Raw genomic sequence first — 21644 nt, 5'->3', positions numbered from 1 at the left:
ATGTGACCACTTGTTTTCAGCAGACCAAAGTTCCATACTTTGGTCTCTGGATGCCACCAGAGCCGACTCATTGGCTGATGAAACCTGTGAGATGAGGTCGAATGTAATGGTCAAAGGTAGCAAATGGACCTTGAGCTGAGATAATAGTGCCAGGGTTGGATGTTAGCTATGTGTGGGCTGCTGGACGGTGGAATGACAGATATCATTCTTCTCATGAGACTCTGAGTATGATAGCAAACATGTGGAATTGCCTAAATGTCAGACTTTTCCTTTCCCTGCAGACGTTTACAGTCTTCAGGTGGATAGTAGCAGAGGATGAGCGCGGCCCCAGCCTCTACTGAAGCTGATGAAAGCCTTTGAGCTTGCAGTTAATACACTGCCCCAGTCTACCTGCTGCACTGGTTAATATCAAGCAAGCACACATGCCACTTTTTATTGTTGTTTTCTAAGTGCTATCAGCTGTATCATGAAAAGTATATCACTTCTCCATAATGTATTATTGTTCTTTAACTAAAGGGCAAGGCACATAATGTGTTTCATGAAATATCGTGCAAAATAGAAGTTTAATAACAGGGCTATTATCAAAATCTAAAGAAATAGACAGCCCTTCAATCCACTGTCTTCGGATGTAATACAGAGTACAGAGGGAGAAAGGGGAGGAGGAGGAAGAGCGGGATAGAGAGGGAGAGGTATCATCAGTTTGAGCCATGCATTCATTAGGTCAACACAGCGACCAGGGCAGCACCATGCAGTATACATCAGCTTTAAACCAACTTTAACGAAACCTTAAACCTGGCCCTACCAAACAGCTCATATCAGCACCTTCAGTGGAAATGCTGAACCCCTGGTAGACACTGACACTTACCCTGGGAAAGGAAAAGACTCCTGTGATCAGACTGAATGCAATGCGAATAAACATGCCCCTACTGCATGCAGAGTCAACAGAATGACTCAGATCCTAGGCAGCACAAGATCCTATAGAGATCCTTCTGTGTAAGTGAAAAAAAAAAACAGTGTTGACAGTAACATTTAAAAAAGCAAAGGGGCAAAAGAAAAACTGTTTCTGGTGATTTTCGAGTCAGAGCCGTCATACAGACACTCTCTGGTTGTTGCATGCTGTGTGCAGCTGGTTCACTGGCTCAATTTGAGCCAGGGGACAGTTATCTTTCACTGCAGCGGGTTGCAGCTTTCACAGATGTCTGCCTTCCAACTGAAATGATCAATTCTTTTCCAAAAATGACACCGTTGAATGAATCCAATATTTCCACTGGGTGTTTCACAAGGTGCCACCTGCAGGGGCTACCATGCAAGGTGCCCAGCAGGACTAACTAACATTCACACACCGTAGGCACAGCTACGGGAGCAACTTGGGGTTAAGTGTCTTGCCCAAGGACACATCGAAACTGCCAATCCTCTGATTGAAGGACAACCCTGCTCGACCACTGTCGCCCCATGCCCCATGTTGCCCCTACTTTTCACTGGATGTACATCAGGTCCACTGCTCAGACATGGTGGGAATTAGTGCATTCGAACTTTGGTTTGGCCCTTGGAAGACATTTTGTCTTTCCAGGTAGATGGAGGACACCTGTGGGACCACTGCTGTAAAATAATGTCGTGATTTCTCCTCTACTGTTTGCAAGCGACCAAATCATGGAGTATAATGTCTTTGGACCATGGAAACCCTCCAGCGGTTGAATTCATGTGAATAACGCAAATTGGCTTGCCATTCCATCTGATTGCACCTCAACACAGAAACACCAATCCACATCGTCAGGCAACGCGTTTAAAATAGACTGCTTTATAGTTGCAAAGCCTTGGAGATTCAAATATAAAAATTGATATTCAAAGAGATGGTGTACAAAATAGCAAAAGGCTAGGGTGTATGTATTGACTTTTACTGACAAATATCAATAACGCTACATTTTATCCTTTGATTCTGCTTCTGTGTTCAGATCTTTGACAACTACACACAGACTGAGTTGTTGCTATCTGCTGAACTGACATTTCTCTCTTTGTTACTTAAAGGATTCTAACTCAAAGTTAAAATGCAGCATGTAAGATTTTAAGCTATTACATGTTTTTCAAAAGAGTATTGACTGACTTGTATTGACTGACTTGACTGAAAAGCTAGAATATTGCTTTGCCTCACTAAAGCACTGTCATTATCCAAATATTGTGTCAAGGTTGGACACAGAAAAGCAAGCAAACTTGTTGTTTGAAATGCTTGACTTGTTCCTTGCTACCGGTGGTAAACCATCAAGGTTGGACTTGAAACCAACCATATCACTGAGGCCAACCTGAACTCCAACACAAACCCTACTGCTGCAGACTGGTCAGGTCGGGTTGGCTTCTAGACCATTCTGGAGCTGAACAAGAAACTTCAAGTCAGTCTGAACCATAACCATCAACATGTACAAGAGAAACCCACCACAGCCTGCCAGCTTGCTAACATGCCTCATCATGGACTTAATCCTTGTGCCTGCTGTATCTATTTCTAATTTACCTTCTTACCAGGACTAACCCATCACTGCTCTCTGAGACACAAACCAAATCTAGAAATCATTTTAAAACAGAGCAGGGATGAGGGTGTAAATGTAGGAACCATACTCACAATCTGACACGCACGCACGCACGCACGCACGCACACACTATGCTACAGTTTCAAACACATTGAGATCAGCAGCCAGTCTGCTGCTGCCACATGGTCCAGGTTTCAGAGGCAGGTGCATGTCTCCTCCAAACAATACTGTCATGACAAAATGATGATGTTGTGTTTGAGCAGGCATAAAATATAGCTCTTCTATTCCACTGTTACGTTTTGATTTATGATACAAAAGCATTTTCAAACAGTCTTAAACACAGGAGCATAGCAAAGCAACGTAATGGTTTTAGGCTGATGATTGTCAATAAAAAAGACAAAGCATCTGTGTTTTGGTGGGAAGAGAGAAAGAAACTGCTGTTTCAACTCTAAATATTCTTCAGATGTATCCATAACACATTAAAAAGTGCAAAGAAACATTACATACAACAGGATCTCTCTTTCTAGTGGGTTCAGAAAAAAGAGAGGCTTATTTGCATATATATATTATAAGCAGCACCTGTAGCGGAGAGGGGCATTCTGGGTGTTGAGGGGATATGAGGTCTGTCCCAGGGAGGAGGCCTTGCACTGGATTGGAGAGACCCAGGGTAGAGGGCTAAAGGCTGACATCCATTCCAGGAACACGGGCCTCATCCTGGGAACACAACTGGGATACAGGTTTCTTAGGATGTGGTGTGTTGAGGCCTGATTCTGATCTGAGTTCATCTTAGACCAACCACTGACAATCACAACTCGCACCAGAGGCCATTTGTGAGAACTATTTAGTGTCACATGGCATAGTTCACTCTGTGTCTGCAACATGGCTGAGGGAGAATAACATCCTTCTTCCATCCAGGCTGTCTCTTCTGGGTACATACAGATATACAAATATATTACACTGTATATTTATATATATGTATGACCACATATACTTCTACAAAGATGAATATATTTTTCCTCTGGTAATGTCATGACAGCATCGTTTCCTTTCCTCCAGAGCAGTGCTGCTTTGACAAGCCCCTTTCCTCCACAGGTCACTCAGTTGCCCAGATACCAAGACTGGAACAGAGACAAAGACACAAGATTAGAAATGTTTAACTTCAGCCTGCATTTCTTCATACACAAGTACATACATCCTAACATTGGTAATCAACACACAGTAAATCAGGGGTCCATTTCGAGAGAATTTCCTCATGCAAAGGTGCGAAACATCACAATAATGTCAAACTTGCGCTATGATTTAGTCCCATATACTGTATATTGAAGTCGCCAACAGTTGTATTAACGTTTGTATGTAGTAAACAACTGATGTCAAATCAAATAAAAAAAGTAAATTATTATTCTATAACTATTCCTCTCTGTTAACATCATTGTTTGACAGTGAATTCATGTCTTAGGATTCTGATCACATTGGGCTCTTAGATTGTTTATTATCTGTGATTTAATTTCAGATGTGAGTGGGTATGTTTGTCTCGTAGTGGTGCTTCACATTACTGCTTTTAATAATCGCCACGGTCTCTGAACATTTGAGACAAACTGGTTTTAAACTGCCTGTGGGATAAATTAACCTAAAAGAGTCTATTCTTGGTTAAAGACTGTGGTCTCGCTGGTCTCTCTGAACACTTTTCTCTTTTTGAAGAAAAGCATGTAACTTCTCTGACTCACGTAATTCTCCTACTCTTCATTTTCTTTACTCGTCTCTCCCGTGTGTGTAAATCTCACTCGAGTCAGGAAAGTTGTCGGAATACACATATTTGATTGGCTGAGTAGCATCACGTGATGTGATTTATAACGCATGTAATTGGTCGGTGTGTTTCCTGGATCGCTGAACAAGTGCCATAAAGGATAGAAAAGCTGCGCCGGTTAAAATGGGAGTGCTCCGTCAAAATTGTATAATTCTCAATTATCTATCGGTTGTAAGTCCAGGGTCCGGACACAACTGCGTCTGGGTCTGGATCCAGACTGCGGTCCGCCTATTAGTGACCCCTGCTGTAAATGATATTATTTGTGAACCATAAAAAAACATGCTTGCACATCTTTTATGACTTCTTACAGACTGTGAAGCTATTGATAATACAAATAAAGATCATATTTAACTGATTGGTGCTGACCCACTTTGTGGAACATTTGAAAAGAACATAGAACTTTCCTGATTAGCTTCAATCAGTAGCAGTGAGAAAGGTTATTCAGTATGAGTCTAATTCCCCTCAGCACTGAGCCTGAGAGGATCCATGGTCCATTGCTGCTCACGCTGTCAGGTTAGTCAAGCTCGAGAGCCATTACACACAGAATAAGAGATGGTTTAAAACTGAATCCTGCGTTGATGCTCATCCTCAACCCAAGCTGTAATAATCCATGTGGGCAACAATCAAATCATGACAAGGCAATTCATCCAATTACATTATGAACTTGAGTCATTTGCTTCTGCACAAGAAGTGTGTTCTGTCTGGACATCCGATTCTCTTAAGAAACCTTCTCCACTGTGCAGTTTGGGGTTTACCACATCAAAGGTGACGATCGAAAGAGAAGATCTTTGGCAGTCAATTAAAAATATTGCTCCTGCATCGCTGATTTGCAGCTCTGGATGGTGTCAACATTCTGTTACAGTGTCAGAAATGTAGGACCAAAGTAGGCTGCAGACCAAATGAACTGATGGGGAACACAGTGGTTAACCCAAAATGACACAGTTGGGATCTGACCATGTGCCTCGCCCATCTGCTTTGAGACAAAGAAATCAGGCCTTCCTGTTTGCAGAGCAACCTGGAGCCTGATTTGGGTTTGTGATAAGAGGAATGTTTAGATGCAAAACCAATAAAATCTCAACATTGCGATCTAATTGGCCAAGGGCCACAGACACCCCAGGACCCCTGTGGTTCAGCCCCTGTTTCCATAAAACAGTCTTGCTCCCCCATCTCTATGCTAATCCCTCGATCTCGTTCGACAAGGGAGCACACACGCAACGTTCTTAAAAGAAAATCCTAGGTTAAACAGTTTTACATTCGCTGGACGAATAGAGACTTTTGTTTTTGTTCCGCATCCTTAAAAGAGAAGGACAATTTTCCTTCAGAAGTGAAGGAAACGGAGTCTTCAGAGAAAAAGGGCAGATTCTCTTTCCAACCAAATGTCGACTTTGTGCCAGCCGTAAGGACGGGGATTCCCTTACTGAGCTGAAGAAATTCTCTGCTACCGAGAGGATCTATTGGGCCACACGGAGCCACGCTGCCTGAGTTCCACCGATAAACTCAGAAGGACCACATCTTCAACCACGAAATCACCTAACCAGTAAGGCTACTTACAGTGTCTGGGCTAGATTTAGGTTATTGTTATTAAGTTGTTTGTGTTGCTTAAGTTACTGTATCGTTATAACTGTGACTATCATTGAACAGAACAGAATCCCCGGCTCGTGATATGTTAACAGTTTCCGTATTCCACAGCTGCAGTGAGGTTCTGCCCTGCTTTGAGTGAAACTACCCCTCCCTTTTCTTTTTTTTCATCTTCTTTCACTAACACCCACACCCACACACACACACACACACACACACACACACACACACACACACACACACACAGTTTGATGATTTTAGGTAGCGTGCTCATGAATGTATAGTTTTGTTGTTAGTTTTAGACATTAGTTGACTAGATCATTATTATTGGAATTTAATAAACTCTGTTATACTTTAAAGAGCAGGTGTCTGTGATTACTTTGTGCATGTGTATTGTGATAATAGCTGGATGTGGTCTGTTGCTCATACTCAACACCTTCACTTTCACTCTGAATGTGTAATAGTACTTTGACTATTGACATTGTGAGTGAATAATAATTATGAGACTTAGTTTATAGTTTGGTTATTGGTCCCTGTTTGCAGGGTGGTGCCCCGTTATTGTTCATAATCATTAATAATCTTACTGACATTACTAATTCTATTGATGTCATTAATTTAGTTTTCTTAGATGCTGATAACTCAAACATGCTCCTTTTCGTTCCCATCAACACACTATAAACAGCAAATGCCTGTGTGTACTACAGCTATTTTTTGCGGTATTTTCAAACAGTGCAGATGGATCATTTGAGTAAATTGCTCTTTCCATTGTTGTGCTACCACTCACCAGGCAGGCATTGCCTCTGCCATGCCTCAAACTGATATCCTTCAGTCTGAAACAGATTACCACCAAGACTTTTGGACCCATCTGAGTGTGACATGCAATGAACCTGCGAGCACCGTCAGCGTTCAGAAAACTGTCCATTGGAACGTGATGAAGCTGCGTTGTATGATTTTGCAAGCTGTTATTTGAAATATAATTCCCACTCCCATTCATTTTGACATGTTTCACTAATCAAAAGCAACATACATTTCACTAGCAAGGACTACACCATCAAATAGAAGCGTTTTACAGATTTATTAAAGGAAAACATGATTGATATGTGAAGCTTGAACTTCATGTAGCACGTCCGCTTATAGCTGAATGCGTTGTGGAGAGCTTCAATAGGGACTCCGCTATAGCACTTGGGCACAACAAACCCCCCAAAATCCAAGGTTACTTGAGACTATATTGAGCTGAGTTGAGATCTGAGTGAATGTAGTGGGGGTAGCAATTTATCTAAACCCTACAATGCAAGGGTAAGGAATGGGTTTAAGTAATGGACTTGGATCTGAGGCGAGGTGGGTGAGAATGTATGGATTAGGTTAGATAGTTAGGACGGCTGGAGGCCAGGCTCGGGCTACCGCATAAGAGTTAGATTAGAAGCTTATTCTACTAAACTACATTGATTGGTAAGAGTTCTTGATGGCAAAGTTAACAAAAAAAAGTCATGGGACAAGATTGAACCACGGGAAGATTATGGTGCAGTCGAGGAAGTAGTGGGAACTCTTCCAAGATGACCAATTGAACGAAATGATGATGGAGAAAGGTTATCAAAAATGGAGTTCTGTTATTTGTGATCGGCAAAATTGTGGCAGGATTTACAAGTTGAACTACAGTGTAGAATATGGAGGAACCAAATTAGGATGGGTTCCTCCATCCTACTGGGCCTTCAGTGCTGTCCTACTACAGTGGAACCACCTCCGAGCCCACTTCTGCTTCTCAGCAGCCCACTGCTCCCAATATGCTAGGGAAGGATTAAATGCAGAGGTCAAATTTCATGTATATGTAAAAACGACTAATAAAGTTTACGTTTTTTAAGATTAAGTTTAATAACATTATGATGCCACAGCTACGGATATATATTATAAATATATATATTTTTCTGTAAAAACTGCATATTCACATAACACTGCAACATTTGACAAGTAAAATAAAATGTTACATGAAGCTCAACACCTATGAGGGCTAATACACTAACTGCAGAGTGCAGATACATGACGGATGACGCATGACGGGATGCTTAGTCATTAACGGGTAATGCATATGGTCAAAATCTATGTAATTAACACAATGACAACAACAAACTCACAAGAACCAGTCACATATATTTATATGACAACAAAGCAGGTAGAATAACATAAAACCCAAATAACATGATTCAACAGGCCTCTGCACATTCCAGAAATACTGCAGCACTAAAACACGCATTCTACCACACACTCAAGGGCACGGGCCTTTCAAATATTATTCACATCAGAGGGAACAATATTAACCATATCATAAAAAAGACACAATAGAAAAATTAACACAGTAGTAACACTACTGCAGATATAAAAAAAAAAAAGCAGTTCACTTACCAAAGCTGCTGTTCACTATTTAAAGTCAAAGTCCATCCTTCTTTCTTTCATTACAATGACACGGTTGTACATCGGTGCATTTTAGTTCCAGTAAGAGGTCCTTCTCGATTGCCATGGACACCAGTGATGACAGTCGAGCCTCCCCATTTGTTTTTCTTGAATACGTTTGAATACGGGCTGAAAATGTCCGCTCGACAGAGGCAGTAGATATTAGGATTGTCACCGCCAAACATGTCAAAACGCTAAAAATGTAATGTCACGTAAAAACTTCTTGCATATCTTTAAACTTTAACTCCTACTACTGCAAAGTTCTGCTAGCTAGTTTCACAACAGTCCCACTAGCTCACTGACCAATCAAGCCGCACATTAATGATGACGTACTTGTAGGCCAGCTAGAAGGCTCTGGCATGTCAAAGAACACGCCCAACATGTCAAACTAAAAGTCTGATTGTTTGAAGACTATGACAAGCAACAATATCGTGACCATTTACATAAACTGCAAATCGATTCACTTGTAGTTCTGAAGGCAGATTTGTTTTACTTAGAGACAGCATAGGGGCAAACTCTGATTGGATAAAAGCTCTACTTAACCTGTTACCAACTTTTAGTGTACATCTGTGTCATGTACACAACTGCTATGTAAAAGGTAGGTACTAATGAGACATCTCTTTGGAAAGCTAAGATTCTTGTAACTCGATTTATGCAAACCCTTTCAAGATACAATCACAACAGCAGGTACACTCAACGCCTCTGTCAGACCACCAACCCCAAAACAAGCAGTTAAAATATCGACGCAACTCACCAATTATGCTTCATAGTATTTCCCCCATCCATAAAAGTCAGACAAAAACGGTCTTGTTACATTGCCAAGGGTCCAGACGATCCAATCCAGTAAAATATTTAGTCCAAAACACATTATTATGTCCATAAATACCCACGGACTGCTGTTGCATCATTTCAAATTAGCCAGCAGATATGCTAACTAGCGATCTATTTTCCAACATAACTCCCATTCGCATGTAAACAGAGGCGCTGTCTGTATCTCAAAATGGCGGCTGCATGCCGACATTTCGATTGGCACCTAATTTGACCTATTAGGAGTTTCCACTGTCACGAATTCCCCTTCATATTAGTTTGTTTTCATCCTGTCTGCTTGTTTTATTAACTCCCCTGTCATTTCAGATCCTACCATTCACCTCTGATTCCCCTCACCTGGTCCTCCACACCCGTCTCACCTGCAGCCCATTCCCTCGTTAGCCCTCTCTATTTAGGTCCCCTTACTTGCACTTGTTCCCTGCCAGATTGTCTTGTGTGTTAGTGCCAAGTTCTCCAGCGTATCTTTATATTGTTCTTGTTCTGCCTGTTCCGACCCTGTCTGCCTGTTTTTGACCTTGGATTTTTGCCTGCCCCTTATCGGATTTGTTTGCCTGTTCGGACTGACCTCCTGGTTTTGACCCTGCCTGAAAACAAGTAAAAAGCTAACTTGTATTTCTTGTCTCCGAGTTGTGCTTTTGGGTTCAAGTATCTGTAATCCTTACAGTACAATCTGGCCAACATGAACCCAGCCGACTCTGCACGTTCCGAGACGGAACCTCTGACTCTGACCAACATGTTGCAAAGCCACGAGCAGCAGCTTACCTTCTTAGCAGAAGCTATGCAGGCTATGAGCGTCCGTCACGAGCGCAGCATGGAGTCTCTCCGGGATCATCTGATGAGTGTCTCCGCTGCAACCCGAGGTCCAGATGATGCCAGTGCTCCCAGTCCTCCTCTTCGCACTTCTCCCGTGTCGGATGCACGCTTGCCCCCTCCAGAGCGTTATTCTGGTGCCCCTGGTTCCTGCCGGCCATTCCTGATTCAGTGCTCCCTCGCCTTTGAGCTTCAGCCTTCCGCCTTCCCCTCCGAGAGGTCTCGAGTAGCGTATATCGTATCTCTCCTCACGGACAGAGCCAAGCACTGGGGAACCGCCGAGTGGGAGCGACAGTCGGCAACCTGCTCTTCAGTCCAGCTGTTTTCCGAGGAACTGCTGAAGGTCTTCAATCATGCCACACCTGGAAGAGAGGTTGCTCGAGGTTTGTTTGGCCTGAAGCAGAGAGGGAGATCCGTGGCTGATTACGCCATCGAGTTCCGCACCATAGCAGCCGAGAGCAACTGGAACGCCCCCTCGCTCCTCGATGCCTTCCATAACGGTCTCTCGGACCGCCTCAAGGACGAGTTGGCGGCTCAAGATCTACCTGCTGGCTTGGACGAGTTGGTCGCTCTCTCCATCCGTATCGACGGCCGTCTGCGGGAACGGAGAAGAGAGAGGGACTTGTCGGCTGCTCCACAAAGGCCACATCGCCGGTCAGACGATCCTCGGGGGTCTCCTTCGGAACGGGTCTCTGACGGTCCGGCTGACTCTCCTGAGTCTATGCAGTTGGGGCGGACCCGGCTCTCCACAGCAGAACGACAGCGCCGCCTGCAGGAGGATCGATGCTTGTACTGCGGCCAGAGCGGCCATTTTGTAACCTCTTGTCCGGTAAAAGAGATGGCTCACCAGTCATCCGGAGGGCGCTGGTGAGTCGGAATGTGAACTTAAAATTGCCCTCTCGCCCTTTGATTCATGCTCAGCTGTTCTGTTCAGGGAATAATCGCACTGTCTCAGTCCTCATTGACTCTGGAGCCGATGCTAATCTTATGGACAGAACGCTGGCCTCCCAGCTGGGGATCGGGCAGGTGGCCCTTGAGGAACCCATCCACGCCACAGCTTTAGATGGTCATCTCCTCTGCAGGGTTACCCATCAATCCACTCCTCTGCCAATGACAATGTCAGGTAATCACAATGAAATGCTCACCTTCCATCTCATCCATGCACCACAGCAACCGGTCATTTTGGGCTATCCATGGCTTAGGAGACACAACCCACACATCGACTGGGCGTCAGGAACTGTATTACAGTGGAGTGTTCATTGTCATGCTGTCTGTCTAAATCTGCCTCATCATCTGCCCCTAGTCTGCCCATCTCTTCTGAGTTTCCAGATCTCTCCGGGGTTCCAAAGGAGTATCTTGACCTTAAGGAGGTGTTTAACAAATCCCGGGCCACCTCGTTGCCACCTCATCGCCCGTATGACTGTGCCTTTGACCTCCTCCCGGGTACATCTCTTCCCAGAGGTAGACTTTTTTTCCCTATCTGCTCCTGAGACAAAAACTATGGAGAGATATATTAACGACTCATTGGCTACAGGAATCATTCGACCTTCTTCATCTCCAGCGGGAGCGGGGTTTTTCTTTGTCGAAAAGAAGGACAAATCCCTGCGCCCTTGCATTGACTACAGAGGACTCAATAACATTACGGTAAAGAATAGGTACCCTCTTCCACTTATTGCCTCTGCCTTTGAGCTGCTACAAGGTGCGACCATTTTTTCCAAGCTCGATCTCCGCAATGCTTACCATTTGGTGAGAATCCGAGAGGGGGACGAGTGGAAGACTGCCTTTAATACTCCTAGTGGACATTATGAGTATTTAGTTATGCCATTTGGTCTCACCAATGCCCCTGCAGTCTTTCAGGGGTTGGTCAACGATGTTCTCCGGGATATGCTCAATGTTTGTGTTTTCGTGTATTTGGATGACATTCTTATCTTCTCGAAGTCTCAACAGGAACATGTGGTCCATGTACGCCAAGTCTTCCAAAGGCTTTTGGAGAATCGCCTCTTCGTAAAGGCGGAGAAGTGCGAGTTCCACACCACAGAGGTATCGTTCCTGGGGTTTGTTCTCAATGCTGGTAATATCCAGATGGACTCTGCCAAGACCAAAACAGTTGCTGACTGGCCCTCCCCGTCCACACGCAAGGAACTTCAACGCTTTTTGGGCTTTGCAAACTTCTATCGGCGGTTCATCCAGAACTACAGTTCCGTGGCTGCTCCCCTCACCGCTCTCACCTCCCAGCATGTGCCCTTCCGGTGGTCCTCTGCGGCAGCAGGGGCTTTTGGTGAGGTAAGGTCACGTTTTACCTCTGCTCCCATCCTCATATTCCCAGATCCTGCCCGGCAGTTTATTGTGGAGGTGGACGCCTCAGACACTGGTGTAGGAGCGGTCCTTTCTCAGCGGTCGGCTGAGGACCAAAAGGTTCACCCATGTGCCTTCTTCTCCCGGAAGCTGTCCCCCGCGGAGAGGAATTATGACATTGGCAACCGGGAGCTGTTGGCGGTCAAACTGGCATTGGAGGAGTGGAGGCACTGGTTAGAGGGGGCGGAGCAGCCGTTTGTGGTCTGGACAGATCACAAAAATCTAGAGTACATCCGTTCGGCCAAGCGACTGAACTCTCGTCAAGCTAGGTGGGCTCTTTTTTTTTTTTAACCGTTTTGAGTTTTCACTCTCATACAGACCAGGTTCAAAGAATGTCAAGCCCGACGCCTTGTCTCGGCAGTTCCAGCGAGAGTGCTCTCCTTCCCATCCTGAAAGTATCCTCCGTCCTGAGTGAGTTATTGGTGTGGTAACCTGGGAGGTGGAGGACAGAGTAAAGCGCTCCCATGCCGAACACCCTGCCCCCAGTGCTTGTCCTGATAACCGGTTGTTTGTTCCTGTCAATCTCCGTCCTCAGGTCCTCCAGTGGGGCCACTCTTCCCGCCTAGCTTGCCATCCTGGGATCAGACGCACACTAGCACTGCTCAGACAGCGTTTCTGGTGGTCTTCCATGGAGGAAGACACCAAGGAGTTCATTGGTGCTTGCCAGGTTTGTTCTCAGCATAAGAGCACTCGCCAACCTCCCTCTGGGCTTCTTCATCCTCTGCCAGTTCCTAGTCGTCCCTGGTCCCACATCGCTTTGGACTTTGTAACCGGCCTACCCCCTTCTGACGGTAACACAGTTATTCTCACGGTCATTGATCGATTTTCCAAATCTGCTCTGCTCATTCCACTACCAAAGTTACCTACTGCCAAAGAAACTGCTAAGATATTACTGCAGAATGTTTTCCGGCTGCATGGTCTGCCCATGGATGTGGTCTCCGACCGGGGACCACAGTTCACCTCTCGCTTCTGGTCAGAGTTTTGCAGGCTGCTGGGAGCCACGGTCAGTCTTTCGTCAGGGTTCCATCCACAGTCTAATGGGCAGGCTGAGCGGATGAATCAGGAGATGGAGACATCCTTACGCTGTGTCTGCTCCCGCAACCCCTCCTCCTGGTCTGAGCAGCTCTTGTGGGTCGAGTATGCCCACAACACCCTTCCCAGTTCAGCCACCGGGTTCTCACCGTTCCAGTGTGCCCGTGGATATCAGCCACCACTCTTCCCGGAGCAGGAACAAGAGGCCAGTGTCCCCTCAGTCCAGGCATTCATCCAGCGGTGCCGACGCACTTGGAGGCAGGCCCGCACCACACTCTTGCGCTCGTCCGACCGTTACCAAAGGTCTGCCAACAGACGCCGCGTTCCTGCACCCCGTTTTGCCCCAGGACGTGTCTGGCTGTCTATGCGGGACCTTCCCCTCAGAGTGGAATCCAGGAAATTGGCTCTTCGCTTCGTGGGTCCTTTCCCTGTGTGTCGAATAATCAATCCTGCTGCTGTCCGTCTTCGCCTGCCATCATCCATGAGAATTCATCCCACCTTCCATGTCTCCAGGATTAAACCCGTCAAGGAGAGCCCCCTTCAGCCCTCCCCCAGGGCCCCTCCGCCCCCCGGCTCATTGATGGGGCACCTGCCTATACGGTCCGTTGCCTTCTCAAGTCTCGGCGATGGGGTAGGGGATTGCAATACCTGGTGGACTGGGAGGGTTATGGTCCCGAAGAGCGTGAATGGGTCCCCGCTCGCAGAATATTTGATCCCTCCCTGATCTCGGACTTCCACCAGGCTCATCCTGACCAGCCCGGTGGGACGTCGAGAGCCGTCCCTAGAGGGGGCGGTTCTGTCACGAATTCCCCTTCATATTAGTTTGTTTTCATCCTGTCTGCTTGTTTTATTAACTCTCCTGTCATTTCAGATCCTACCATTCACCTCTGATTCCCCTCACCTGGTCCTCCACACCCGTCTCACCTGCAGCCCATTCCCTCGTTAGCACTCTCTATTTAGGTCCCCTCACTTGCACTTGTTCCCTGCCGACCCTGTCTGCCTGTTTTTGACCTTGGATTTTTGCCTGCCCCTTATCGGATTTGTTTGCCTGTTCAGACTGACCTCCTGGTTTTGACCCTGCCTGAAAACAAGTAAAAAGCTAACTTGTATTTCTTGTCTCCGAGTTGTGCTTTTGGGTTCAAGTATCTGTAATCCTTACATCCACGTCCTGTCTACAGCCTGGAATAGCCAACGAGAGTCCTTGTTGAAGGACAATGACCGCCCCTTGTCTTTCGTGAAAAGCTCGAGCCAATTGCAACCGATCGTTCTGATGACTCACGCTTCGTATAGCCAATGAAATTAAGAAAATAATGATATGCAGATTCAGGGGGTGGATGTAGAGGCAAAATGTGGAAGTGACTGTTGAAACCGCAAGTTGTGTCCGTGATGTCCAAAGTGTGGTTATCGAGAATTTTTAAGAATTTGTGAAAGTAAATAATGGCTAAATAACTTATAGATAACATTATATCAATGTAAATAAGCTTTAGATTGAATTATGAATAAACATTTTTACACAGCCTAGGTATGTGACCATGGTTACCATGGGTCTCCATTTTATGGAAAGCGCCGAGACATGCTCATGGTAAAAAATGTGTAAAATATTCATTTTCTGTGGTATTATCAAATATGAACTTGGACTAGGTAAGGCTTCATGCAGTGATTCTGACTATTCGGGAAGAAACTTCAGAGTGTTACCTTTCAAAAGAGACCAAAACCATGCATGTACTCCAAATTGTTCAAGAACAGCTTTCAATTTACTTTGAGTATGCCTAGGATAGACGTTTTAGGCGAATTTTACAGCAGTGGTAATTAAAGCTATTTATGAAAAATAATTAAATTATAAAATAGCTATAACTTTGATTCTGTCTAGGCCAGCAGAGAAGGCCTTGCTGGTTCTGACGGCCCACCACTGTCTCCAAGACAGTTGAACTTCTAAACTTCTGGATTGAGAAACGAGAAAAACGATGGCGTTGGAGTGGCCCAGACTTGTGCTGCGTGGAGAACGTACTGGTGTGTAATAAGAGTGCCGGATTAGACAGAGTGTGATCTGCATGATGGATGGGGCGTTGCGGCGTCCTTTGATGATGAGGTAAACAACTGCGAGGTTGTCGAGAGTAGGTCTTGCTGGACCATTTGTGGTCCCACAGAATGGCTGTGGCTACTATTGGGTAGATTTCGTAGACCGAAGAGAAAACAACTTGGCATTCACTTGCGAGCTCCGGGATCCGATTTAATGCAAACCCCCCAAAACGGAGCAGCATCGCGAAACAATTTGTGAGGGTCTGTTGCTTGATCAGTTTAGGAGATAATCCCGTTCCTGTAAGCGAGACGGTTGAGCCAGACACAGAGTTTAGCGCAGTGGTTCTCAAACTTTTTCTGTCACGCCCCACTTTGGAGGAAGAAAAATGTTCATGCCACTCTCTATGCGAGCTGACAGCTAGCAACAATTAGCGGTAACGGTCAGAGGTTAGCGTATACATGTGACTAATTCCTGTTTTCAATAGAAGGCAGGGGTCTCAAACTCAAGGTCTGCGGGCCAAATCGGCCCGCCACGTCATTTTATGTGGCCCGCGAATCCGCCAGCAAAAAAAAAAAAAATTAGAAGTTAGACTTGATACAATTTACAATTATCCTCTGTTCTCTGTATCGCGCACGGCGGAGTTCCGCCCCGATCCGCTCGCGCACACTCCCACCAGCGGATGCGGTGGAGATGCAACAGTCGCCCTCCTGCGAGTAGCACCCCCCCACACACCCCCAAAAGCTGCAAACCTAGGGCAAACACTGCAGTTATTTACCAATATGTTAGGAGTGGTTACATTTACACAGTCTTATATTTACAACCGGCCCTTTGAGGGCAGCCATGATGCTGATGTGGCCCAGAGTGAAAATGAGTTTGAGACCCCTGATATAAGGTGTTCACAAAGGGTAAGTACAAAATACATTCTGTATGTAGTCAGATGTCTTCCCCCAGTAAGCCAAAAATCAAAGATTAAAAGTATTTCCCTCACATTTTAGTGGTATCTTCTTGTTTATTGATAAGGGACACAGGTAATGTGTTTTATACTTCTTGTAAGCAAAATTGAATTCATCTTATTTGTTTTATATATGTATTTTGTGTACAACTTTTGTGAAGTCTGCCGCTAGCTGTCAGCTTCATAGAATGAATAGACATATTCTATTCTATTTTTCAGCTCAATCTGAACCGCTTGAATACATTTCCCATTAATGTCACTAGATGAGTGCACTACTACCTTAGTGTCAGCTGATTTGACTGTGGAGACGCGAGTGCCAGTCATCTATACATGCTGGCATTGTACTCCTGATCTCTGATAAACACTAGAAGTAATAGGTAGAGACGCCCTTTGGTTTTCTCCATATAATGAGTTGGTTATCTTGTTATCTCATTCTAAAAAATTATTGTGAGCACGGCCGTTCTCGTCTTGTTGAGCTTTGAGCACCACAAAGTAAATTTGATTTGTTTATTCATTTTTGATTGACCTCTTATCTATGTTGGGAATGGCAGCGGTCTCAGAGAAGGACACATCCAAACCTCTGGGTTGGAGATTTGAATCTCTTCTAAATTGAGTTCAACATTGTCAAACGAACCATACTAACCTGGGCTTGGTAGAGTCCACCTGGGTCTCGAGGGGTGACTCCAACGAAGGAGGTGCGATTGGCAGGGGGTGTCCCAGGGGCCGAGTATGCTGAGGGTGTTTGCGTTAACAACATCAGTCTCATACTGTCTCTCATAATGCCATGTTGCTTGTTAAATTGCAAAAGGCAGTAGGCTACATCAAATTAAATCTGTCCATATCAATAAGCAGCTACAACAGAGAACAGCATCAAACTGGCCAACCCTAACTGCTGGCAAATAAGTCACTCTATGGTTGTTTTATTTTGTACCTGCTCCACTGTCTTTAATGTCTGTCTATTGCAGACAGGAAGTCAAACTCCACCCAGCTGATATGTTTACACCTGATCTGAGAGGTATTCCAGATTGTGGAACTGGCAAAATGTCCAATACCTGGTAATATTAACCCACTTCTACTGCAGGAACATAGCAGAATATCATGTCATGTGTGTTCATTGTTTCCTCTGTTGTCTCTTTGGGGACAAATTCTGGACCCCTGGCTCAGTTGCTGATTCTGGATGTGCTTTGGATAGTAATAAGTCAAGTATCACATCCCACTAAGGACAGCTATAACAAACACAAGAGCAACTATCGCTTTTTATGGAGCAGGACAACCAATTCTATAAAAATACAGATTATAGAAAAAAATAAAGGATTACAATACATTCAGCAAAGCAAACCACAAAGCTTCTTGACTTGCTAAACCCTGTTTATGGAGAACCAAGCAGGGACCTGTACCATCCCTCAGATTACAAACTGTATCTCATGTTTACATAACCTGCAAGAAAATCAATGATTTTATGATTGCCTGTCCCACAAGCGCTTACTTCACTCATCTCCCAAAACTACGATCGAAAGCTCCAGAACAGCTACTGTATGGATTGGACCTTGAATGGATGGACTTTTGAGTAGGGGGCCTTTATCAACTGCTCTTTCCAAGGCCTTTAAAGTAGCATCATGGATGTTATTGGAAGAGACATGTCCACAGTTGGATTTATCAGTGTTTAAAGTACTAACCCCATCCTTACCTCCACCTCCTCTAACCCCATCCTTACCTCCACCTCCTAACCTTTTCATCTTCACCTCCTCTAACCCTATCCTTACCTCCACCTCCTCGAGCCGTCTCTTCACCTCCACCTCCACTAACCCCCCTTGACCTCCACCGCCTCTAACCTTTTCACCTCCATATCCTCTAACCCCATCCTTACCTCCACCTCCTCTAGCCCTCTCTTCACCTCCACCTCCTCTAACATGATATACTCCTCTAACCCCTTATCCACCTCCTCTAACCCCCTCTTCATCTCCAAACTCCTAACTCCCTCTTCATCTCCACAATCTCTAAACCCCTCTTCACCTCCACCTCCTCTAACACTATCTTCACCTCCACCTCCTCTAACCCCATCTTCACCTCCACCTCATCATACCCTGTCTTCACCTCCACTTCCTCTGATCCCCTCTTCATCTCCACCTCCTCATCTCTACAACCTCTAACCCTTCTTCAATTCCACCTCCTCTAACCCCCCTTCACCTCCACCTTACCTCCACCTCCTCTAACTCCCTCTTCACATCAACCTCTCCAACCCCCTTTTCATCTCCACAACGTCTAACCCCTTCTTCAACTCCACCTGCTCTAACACCCTCTCTTCCTCCACCTCCTCTAACTCGATCCTCACCTCCAACTCCTCTAACCCCCTCTTCACCTCCACAACCTCTAACCCCTTCTTCAATTCCACCTCCTCTAACACCCTCTCTTCCTCCACCTCCTCTAACACGATCTTCACCTCCACCTCCTCCAACCCCCTCTTCATCTCCACCTCCTCTAACCCCATTTTCACCTCCACCTCCTCTAAGGCCATGTCCAAACGATCTCCGTCCACACGGCGTTTCAGCATCATTTTCGAAATGATCTCCGTCCACACTAAAACGCCTGAAAACGAATATCACGTGACTATTCACGTACACTGGGCATGCGTGTGGGTGCCGATGTAAACAGGAAGTAGATTGGTTACTTGGTTAAAAAAAATACGACTGAGTAATAAAGTAGTCTTTAATAATGAAAGGTTGTGTTTGATACTTGATACTTGATACTTTGATACTAAAATCTTCCTCTATGAACTCAAACGGACACATTTCGTGGAACGTGCTAGAAGTTTAATTTTTCAGACTTCACGTTAGCTACAGCACTGCTGGTCTTGCTCCATCTCTCCCTCACACACATCAAATTTACTTTAAAATTAACACTTAGACATCAAAGTTTACTAGATTATTGGTCCATAAATGTGGTCAACACACGTCTCCCACTCGTTCCCTCGGTTTCGTTGTTGTCTGTTCTCACTCGTAGCTCTGATAGTGACTTAAGTCCCTGTCCTACTGGAGAGCAATTACTGTTTTAAATAGTTGTGCAGAACAAAATAAGCATTCATAAGAAAAGGAAAGTCCTCCGTTTTGTGTCGCTAACCGTAACTTCAGACGGCCGCTCCGTAGGTCTGATAACACCGCTGGTCACGCCGCTCGCTAATCGCTCCAATAACAGCCGCTTCCTCCGTAATAATGCAGACTTTAACTGGACAACAGCTGCTAGTAAAAACAACAAGGTCAGCATCGCCCGTAATCAGTTGTCCATGTTCAATTAACCTGGTAGTGTAATAATAAAAAAAACTACTCTCCTTATCATAATTAATGCAAAATAATGCATCTTTTTTTAATTGTACGTGTCAAATCTGAATCTGCAACGTGACCAGTAAAATGTAGTACTACAATGTTTTCCTCTGAAGTAGTACATAGTAAGTAGTATGTACACTACTTACAATATGTCCAGTTGTATATTTTTTAAGTGCCTCTCATAGAATAAAAAGTAATAATTACATATCTAAACATCATAATAAATCTGTAGCTTTTTGGCTCCAGGCAGTTGTCTACCTTGTCTGACAGTAAAGTCTGCCCCTGGTGTTTTTTCCTGAATCCAGTGTATTTCAGCAGTGTAATTCACTTATGTCACAGCAGGTGTGTTGCTGAGGACCAAGGAAGCTCAGTGTTAAATGTGGAAGTTGTCTGAATGAGCGGTTCTCCAGAAAGCTGCCAGAAGTGACACCAAGCACTCAGCCCGTTCGGAATAGGCATGTTTCCAACAGCCACTGCATTGGTATTATATAAAAGAGGGTATTGATTGTATAATTATATCACATCTTATTGTCTTAAACAGAAAAATAGATAACTGGTGGATAATAAAAGGAATTACAATAAAATGATGGTAAGTCATCAAATCTTTCTATTGTGCGAAAGACTATTCTCTTTTCAATAAACAATAACATTCTAATTTGGTGATAGATGTGTCATTAAGCCAATATGACATGTATTTGGATTTATTCTCCTTATTAATTACTTTTAGATGCTCTTTGTTTCTGAGCTGGTAGGTTTCTCTGAGAGGATCTGTTTCTGGGCAGGGGCTGTTACTCAGAAAGACTTTGATAGTGGATTCAGGATCAGCTTGTGCCAAGTGAACCTGGAACTGGGTCGCTCTGTTAATCATGCATAACATCTTGTTTAGTTCCCGTTTTATTTTGCAAGTTCTCTCTTCCTCCTGCATCATGTCTGGCTTTACTTTGCCTTAGTAATTTTCCACCATTGTGTAATCACCCCCCTCTCCTTGTGTATTCAGTCTGTGTGCTTCCCTTGTTTCTGACAGTTCTTCTTTTTACTTTGTATTAAGTCCAGTCTGTTTCCTGTGTGTCAGTGCTCCTGGTATGTTTTTGGATTTGCCTCAGATTGCCTGTTTTGTGGACTTTCTTTGAAGTTGAATTATCATTAAATCATTTATCACCACCTGTCTGGGTCCTCACATTCCTGAAGCGTGACAGAGAAGCTTCGCAGCTCTGCTCTACATTTGTGGTTTGGGCTGTTTCTGTGGACCTTGAGGATTTCCTTACATACCTGTAGGTTAAGTTTTAAGTGAATTTGAACGTTTTTTTTCAATGGGGGATAGTCCCAAGATGTATGCCACTGGTTCATTAGAGGGCCCCCTCTTCACTTCCACACAATAATGGGTTGAATAATGTTCAACCCATCCTCACTGAATGGTTTTAGCCAGATTTGAAACGACTATATTTAGATATTTTGTGATGCGACAGTAGTCCATGTGTGCCTAATCTGTGAGGGAATGTATTTCTTTGCCATACCTCCCAGATGCACTGATGGTTATGCCCTAGTACTTGTATGTTGAGATGAGATTCCTCCTGTAGTGAAACTGTGTATGGATTTCTGTGATCTGGGCTTTTTTTGAATACCATGATCGTATTTCTGGTGGAGATCCAAGGGTCAATTAATACATGTTTAATATCCTTAACATTGAGGTTTGTATTGGACAGGTTCTCCATGGTCTCTGAGGTGGTGCGGCTCCGGATCTTTTTGGATCTTCTGCCTGGTTAGAGGCGTTTTATATGAATGTGTTTCCCATTGGAATCACACAGAAACATAACTTTTGTGTTGCTGTGTGTGAGTGTCTTTGAGGTGTTGGTTGTACAAGGAGATGAGGAGAGTAGGGGGTACAAGGCAGTGTTCCTCTTGATAGAGTCTGTTATTATTGTCTCCGACTTTGTACTCAGGCCTATTATCAGGATATTGAATTTCTAAGTCATTCATGTGT

General features: G+C 44.6%; 1 protein-coding gene across 2 annotated transcripts in view; it reads right to left on the bottom strand.

Annotated features, from left to right (window-relative positions):
• Positions 1 to 3050: 3050 nt before the first annotated feature.
• The window catches only part of nfic (nuclear factor I/C), a 65668-nt gene continuing 47074 nt past the window's right edge, over positions 3051 to 21644 (bottom strand). Inside the window, exons 12-13 of one of the 2 annotated variants that reach the window (XM_079158067.1) lie at positions 16987 to 17075; positions 3508 to 3637 (exon numbers count right to left, since the gene is read on the bottom strand). In XM_079158067.1, the coding sequence (XP_079014193.1) occupies positions 3617 to 3637; positions 16987 to 17075 (110 nt within the window). In that variant the 3' untranslated portion in view covers positions 3508 to 3616. Of the gene's footprint in view, positions 3638 to 16986; positions 17076 to 21644 lie in introns of both variants that reach the window. The other variant, XM_079158066.1, reaches the window with a different exon arrangement.

The sequence above is a fragment of the Pholis gunnellus genome (genome assembly GCF_910591455.1).
Source record: "Pholis gunnellus genome assembly, chromosome: 4".
Taxonomy (NCBI): Eukaryota; Metazoa; Chordata; class Actinopteri; order Perciformes; family Pholidae; genus Pholis; species Pholis gunnellus.
This window is presented reverse-complemented; position numbering and strand designations above follow the sequence as displayed.